Here is a 7,506-nt window from a genome sequence, read left to right as displayed (position 1 = left end):
ACAGAAACTCAGCTAAAAAAAAAAAAAAAAAAATTCAGGTGGCAGAACAACACAAACAACTAAATGTCAGGGATATAAATGGCTGAGTGTTGGAAATACAGGTGGCTGATCATCAGAAATACAAGCGGCTGAGTGTCAAGGATACAAGCGGCTGAGCAGTGAGCAGAGAAGCAGCTGAGTGTTGGAGGCTATGGACAGATGTGGTAACTTCAGATGGTGCTCCTTTGAAGAAAGTGCCTGGCTGGAGATGGCCTAGCTTCAGGGAAAGATCACCTTCTTCCCACACTGTTCCCTTTCCAACTCTCCATCCTGCTGAGAACCACTTCCATCTTGCAGTAAAATCCGCTGCATATACTACCCTTTAATCTGTTCGTGTGACCTGATTATTCCTGGATGCCAGACAAGAACCTGGTTGCCAAGAGGAGAGGGCAGGGGCTGCCACCCTGACCCCCCACTGAGCTGGTTGGCACTTGGCCATCCCCGAACGGCAGAGTTGAAGGAGCATTAGTTGTAACACGCTTGGACACTGCTGCAGGGCCCGCACAGAAGCTGCTCCCGCCAGAGAGGAGCAAAGGTTGCTCTCGTTCCCACGCTCGCTCCCTGCCTCTTGCAAGGGGTTTGAGTGGGTGGTTGGTTGCCTTGCCAAGTAAACAAGCTACACCCAGAGCCATGAGGGCATCAAGGGAATTATCCTGTCTCATCTTAACCTGACTTCCCTCTTCACAGTTTTACTTTCGTAAAACCCTTGATGAACGTCCCATTGCCAGCTCAGCGTCTTTTTAGCGCTGACCCTGCCAGACTGTTGATGACACCTCTTTGATTTGTGCTCTTTTGGCTTCCATGTTATATTGATTCCTGAGTTTTCTTCCCTTTCCTTTATTCTCAGTCTCTTGCTGGTTTTCTCCCATCACCTGCCACTTATGGGTTATTTACACTTCTCCCTTTGGTCATCTTTTCACTGTAATTTTCCATCCACAGCTATTTCATTCATTTCTGAGACCTGAGATTTTATCCATTTCTGAGGCTGTAGAGACCAGTGACTTCCTGTGACTCTTCTGAGCTTGAAATTCCTATTGGTAACTGGCATTGGACCTAACTGCCTGTTTATCTCTCTAAAGCATTTCTGTCTTCCAGCCTGCTTATCTTGTGTTCCTTATCTCTACCAATACCATTACCACCTACCTAGTTCTTTATGCTGGATACCTCATTCATTGCCACTCAGTCAAGTTTCCTAAAAATGAAACATCTGATTGTTATTTCTTCAACCTTACCAATTTTTTTTTTTTTTTTTTGAGCCTCACTTTGTCACCTAGGCTGGAGTGTAGTGGCACAATCTCTGCTCATTGCAGCCTCCATCTCCCAGATTCAGGTGATTCTCTTGCCTCAGTCTCCTGAGTAGCTGGCACTATAGGTTCCTGCCACCACGCCTGGCTAATTTTTATATTTTTAGTAGAGGTGGGGTTTCACCATGTTGGCCAGGCTGATCTTGAACTGACCTCAAGTGATCCACCCATGGTGGCATCCCAAAATGCTGGGATTACAGGCCACTGTGCCTGTCCCACCGTGACAATTTTTATGACTTTATATTGCCTAGGGTGAAGTCTGAAGTCCTTGGTATGGCAGAGTTCTTTAAAACCTGTTTCGAAAACCAGCTTATGAACCTTTTAAGGACAGCCTCTAGATCTTATTAATTTCAGTATTGCCACAGCAGAGTACTTGGAATATAGAATTTTGATAATTACTTGTGGGATGAATATATTTAAAGTGAAATAAGAACCTTCAGCTCACACTGGGTCTGTAGAGCTCCCATGTTTGTCTTGTGAACAGCAAAATAAGAGGTAGTCAAGAACTTGATTTCTGAAGTCAGGCTGGCCTGGGTTTAAACCCTCTCTGTAATACTCACCGGCTGTGGCTGTTTCCTCACCTGAAAAGTGGTGATGATGGGGTGACTGAGAATTAAATGTAAAGCGTATATCACAGTCCCGGGTACACTGTAATCATTTTAAGCTGTTATTAAATGTGCAGTGTTTTTTTGTTGTTTTGTTTTAGACGGTCTGTCTCTGTCGCCTAGGCTGGAGGGAAGTGGCACGATTCAGCTCACTGCAACCTCTGCCTCCCAGGTTCAAGTGATTCTCCTGCCTCAGCCTTCCGAGTGGCTGGAATTACAGGCGTGTGTCACCACGCCCAGCTACTTTTTGTATTTTTAGTAGAGACAGTGTTCACCATGTTGGCTGGGCTGGTCGCAAAGTCCTGGCCTCAAGTGATCCACTAGCCTTAGCCTCCCAAAATGCTGGGATTACAGGTGTGAGCCACCGCCCAGCCATCTTGGAGTGTTTTTTAAATGAATAGGAGTAATACTTGTTAGTAATAATTATACCGTGTAGTTGGAAAGGAGGTCCGAGAGAGGCTTGCTTTCAAATGATTTTCCTAACAGAAGCTTAGCTTACTCAAGCTTGTTTTTTGACTCTTAACAGTAATGCTCAATCTACTTTCATCTCCTATGTACTTATCCGGGAGTAGGAGGACCTGGTTTTTTCAGTCATGTATTTTTAATTGTTTTTAGTTTTTTTCTTATTTTAGAGATGAGGTCTTGCTATGTTACCCAGACTGCACTTGAACTCCTTGGGCTCAAGTGATCCCTCTGCCTCAGCCTCTCAAGTAGCTAAGACTACAGGTACATGCCACTGTGCCTGGCAAGTCACCTATTATTTTTATTGTTATTGCTCGTGTTACTTACCTTGCTCTTTACAAAGACAGTACTTGAAGATATGAACAATGACACTGAAAAAAGAAGCGCAACTTTTTTTTTTTTTTCAGACAGGATCTCACTCTGTCACCCAGACTGGAGTGCATTGGTGCAGGCTTAGCTCACTGCAGCCTCCACCTCCTGGGCTCCAGAGGTCTCCCTCCTTCAGCTTCCAGAAAAGCTGGGATTACAGTCACATGCCACCAGGTCCAGCTGATTTTTTTATTTTTTGTGGAGGCGGGGTTTTGTCAGGTTGCCCAGGCTGGCCTTAATCTCCTGAGCTCAAGCCCAAGCGATCCACTTGCCTTGGCTCCCCAAAGTGCTGGGATTACAGGTGTGAGCCACTGCACCTGGCCTGAACTTTAAGAATAGGAAAAGATAAGCCCAGGATAAGGATAAAAGGGTTAGAGGAGAGGGGTCCCAATCCAGTCACTAAGAGAGGATTCTTGGATCTCGAGCATGAAAGAATTCGAGACTAATCTGTAAAGTGAAAGCAAATTTATTAAGAAAGAAAGGAATAAAAGAATGGCTGCTCCATAGGCAGAGCAGTAGCTTGATGGCTGGGTGCAGTGGCTCACACCTGTAATCCCAGCACTTTGGGAGGCTAAGGCTAGTAGATCACTTGAAGCCAGGACTTTGAGACCAGCCTGGCCAACATGGTGAACCCTGTCTCTACTAAAAATACAAAAATTAGCTAGGCGTGGTGGTGTACGCCTATATTCCAGTTGCTTGGAAGGCTGAGGCAAGAGAATCGCTTGAACCTGGGAGGCAGAGGTTGCAGTGAGCTGAGATCGTGCCACTTCTTCCAGCCTGGGTAAGAGATACTTATTGTTACTTCTTTGTGTTTTTTTTGAGACAGGGTCTCACTCTGTCACCCAGGCTTGAGTGCAGAGGCGTGATCTCAGCTCACTGCAAACTCTGCCTCCCGGGTTCAGGCGATTCTCCTGCCTCAGCCTTCAGAGTAGCTGGGATACCAGGAGCGCACCACCATGCCTGGCTAATTTTTTTTCTTTTTTCTTTTTTTTTTTTCCCCCCAGATGGAATTTTTGCTCTCATTGCCCAGGCTGGAATGCAGTGGCACGATCATGGCTCACTGCAACCTCCACTTCCCAGGTTCAAGCCATTCTCATGCCTCAGCCTCCTGAGTAGCTGGTGGGATTACAGGCGTGCACCACAATGCCCGGCTAATTTTGCATTTTTAGTGGATGGGTTTCTCCATGTTGGCCAGGATGGTCTCGAACTCCTGACCTCAGGTGATCTGCCTACCTTGGCCTCCCAAAGCGCTGGGATTTCAGGCGTGAGACACCGTGCCCAGCCAATTTTTTTGTATTTTTAGTAGGGGAGGGGGTCTCACCATGTTGGCCAGGCAGGCTTGTCTTGAACCCCTGACCTCAAGTGACCCACCTTGGCCTCCCAAAGTGCTGGGATTTCAGGCATGAGCCACCACACGAGGCCTATTACTTCTTGATTATATGCTAAACAAGGGGTGGATTATTCATGAGTTTTCTGAGAAAAAGGTGGACAATTACCAGAACTGAGAACGCTTCCCTTTTTTAGACCATATAGGGTAACTTCTGGACATTGCCATGGCATCTGTAAACTGTAATGGTGCTGGTGAGTGTGTCTTTTAGCATGCTAATTATTATAATTAGCATATAGTGAGCAGTGAGGATGACAGAGATCACTCTCATCGCCATCTTGGTTTTGGTGGGTTTTGACCAGCTTTTTTACTGCAGCCTGTTTTATCAGCAAGGCCTTTATGACCTGTGTCTTGTGCTGACCTCCTATTTCATCCTGTAACTAAGAATACTTAACCTCCTGTGAATGTAGCCCAGTAGGTCGCAGCCTTATTTTACCCAGCCCCTCTGACAGAAGGATTTTAAAGTCTTAGTAAGGTAAGGTAAGTTCCTTGCATAACTGGTCTGGAATCACAGTTAAAAAGCTGAATTGAAAAAGGTGTTTGACGCTGCAGCCAATATAAAAGGTTCTATGCAGGTGTCAGTATTTAAGCTACATCTCAAAGGTTAAGCAATTGTATCATGCTGGGATGAACAGAGAGAATTAAGCAAGCCAAGACCCAGGTAAAAGAGAGGACCTGAATTCCTTCAGTGAACAGTGATAAATAATCTAGACTTTTAAACTTCATACTTCTTGTAAATTGTTTTTTTCTTGCATCAGGTTTTTAGAACTCATGCAGTGATGGGCCTATTGTTAATCCCGGGTCTTACTATTACCTTGATTTTGCTGAGAGTCTGATTTACTGAAAAAGTTTTTCTTGTGCTTATAGAATGACAACAGAGAACGGCAGGAGCACAATGACAGGCGGAGAGTTGGCCACCCTGAGCCGTTATCTAATGGACGACCCCAGGGTAACTCGAGGCAGGTGGTGGAACAAGATGAGGAAGAAGACGAGGAGCTGACATTGAAATATGGCGCCAAGCATGTGATCATGCTCTTTGTCCCTGTGACTCTCTGCATGGTGGTGGTAGTGGCTACCATCAAATCAGTCAGCTTTTATACCCGGAAGGATGGGCAGCTGTACGTATGAGTTTTGTTTTATTATTCTCAAAGCCAGTGTGACTTTTCTTTACAGGATGTTATTATCACCTTGAATGCCTCTGCATTGAAGGGGCATGATGGCTAGAGAGTCCATCCTTTCTGATGATCAGGAGCAGTTGAGAGAGCAAGGGGTTATTACTTGATGTTTTAAGTGGTGAAAAGGAACACTGCAGAGGTATGTTTCCTATATGGTATTACTGGATAGAGCTGAAGTTATGCTGAATTGAACATAGAAATTCTTACCCCTCTTGGGGCCATTGGGCCCGTTGCTCTTCTGCCTAGAATGTTTTTTTTTTCTTTCCCCTGCCCCACCAGAATATTCTTTCCTTTTCTAACTTTGGTGGATTAAATTCCTGTCATCCCCCTCCTCTTGGCTTAAATGTTAAATCCTCAAAGATAACATTCTTGTTTCTCCTAACATGATTAGGTCCTTCCTGGTATTCTTTCTCATAGCAACTTGTTCTTCCTCATTTGTCACAATTTACAAATATATATTTATTTACATTACTTAATGCCTGATTTTCTTCTTTTTTGCAAGGTCTGTGAGGGTACTGTGTCTCTAGGGTGAGGTATATAATAAATGGCCAAAAAATCATTAATTGAAAGGATAAATAACTAGACTCTTGGGGTGCTGTCATGTGGATTCCCTGGTGCTGCTGTCAGCCCTTGGCCTCCAAGAAAAATGCTTCCATTCAGATGTCATCCAGTTCCATCTCTAGGGCTCTCATGGGGCCCAAAGAAGAGTTTGTTTTTTTGAGACGGAGTTTCGCTCTGTCACCCAGGCCAGAGTGCAGTGGCATGATCTTGGCTCACTGCAACTTCTCCGTCTTTTGGGTGCAAGCAATTCTCTGCTCAGCCTTCTGAGTATCTGGGATTAAGGGTGTCCGCCACCCCGCCTGGCTAATTTTTTTTTTTTTTTAAGTAGTGATGGGGTTTTACTATGCTGGTCTTGAACTCCTGACCTCTTGATCTACCTGCCTTGGCCTCCCAGAGTGCTGGGATTATAGGCGTGAGCCGCCGCGCCCAGCCCCCAAGAAGAGTTTTAGAATTTGAAATTGTGAAGTGTCTGAAAAACTACATGGTGTTCTGAAAGCCAAACTTTTAGTGTTTTGGGAGAACATCTAAGACAGCAGGTGAAGGGTAGGGGATCAGAGCTGCAGGGATTGAAGAATATTATTCGTATAGGTTAGGGTTAGGTTTGGCAACATTATAGAATAAACATTGGCAAGCTACAGCCACAGGCCAGATCTGCCAGCTACCTTTCCGCAAAGGTGTAGTAACAAAGTTGTTCACAAACTTGTGAATAAACTTTCATTGGAACATGACCATGCTCCTTGGCTTATACATCATCTGTGGCTGCTTCACACTACAATGGCACAGTTGAGTGCTTGCAATGGAGACCATATGACCCACAGAGCTTTAAATATTCACTATGTGGCCCGGTTGCGGCGGCTCATGCCTGTAATTCCAGCACTTTAGGAGGCCGAGGCGGACAGATCACAAGGTCAAGTGATCAAGACCATCCTGGTCAACACATGGTGAAACCCCATCTCTACTAAAAATACAAAAATTAGCTTGGTGTGGTGGCGTGCGCTTGTAGTCCCAGCTGCTGGGGAGGCTGAGGCAGGAGAATTGCTTGAACCTGGGAGGTACAGATTGCAGTGAGCTGAAATCACCCCACTGCATTCCAGCCTGCCAACAGAGTGAGACTCCATCTCAAAAAAAAAAAAAAAATTCACTATCTGGCTCTTTACAGAAATTTTTCTGACCTTGTTATAGAAAATCCAAATAACTGGTTTAAATAATGCACATACTTTCTCTCTCATAGAGTAGTACAGATGTAGGCAGTCCAGATTAGTACACTGGCTTTATATTCATCAAGGACTCAGTCTCCTTTCTTCTTTAGCTTCTAACGTCTAGGTTACTTCAGGGTCCAGGCTGGAGCCTAGCCTGCATTCTGACAGTAGGAAGGAGTGGGGGAGAAAAAGAACATAGGACATGTCAGCAGAATTCACTCCTTTCTTGGAAGTTCAATACACAGCACATCTCCCTAAAAGTCATTGCCATTACTTATTCTCATAGCCATCCATAAATATAAAGGAGTAAGAAATAGTCTTTTTTGCTGGGAATAAAAATGTTTTTCTGTGAATGAGAAACAAGGGGAAGATGGATATGTCACATTATCTTTTTTTTTTTTTTTT

General features: G+C 44.6%; 1 protein-coding gene across 1 annotated transcript in view; it reads left to right on the top strand.

Moving 5' to 3' along the window:
• Positions 1-7,506, top strand: part of PSEN1 (presenilin 1) — a 93,413-nt gene that overhangs the window by 41,555 nt on the left and 44,352 nt on the right. The window contains exon 4 of the mRNA XM_037738582.1: positions 5,034-5,288. Within this exon, the coding sequence (XP_037594510.1) occupies positions 5,034-5,288 (255 nt within the window). The remainder of the gene's footprint in view (positions 1-5,033; positions 5,289-7,506) is intronic.

This window comes from Cebus imitator, unplaced genomic scaffold (assembly GCF_001604975.1).
Source record: "Cebus imitator isolate Cc_AM_T3 unplaced genomic scaffold, Cebus_imitator-1.0 Scaffold54, whole genome shotgun sequence".
Lineage (NCBI taxonomy): Eukaryota > Metazoa > Chordata > Mammalia > Primates > Cebidae > Cebus > Cebus imitator.
The sequence above is the reverse complement of the archived record's forward strand: the minus strand, read 5'-3'. Positions and strand labels throughout refer to the sequence as shown.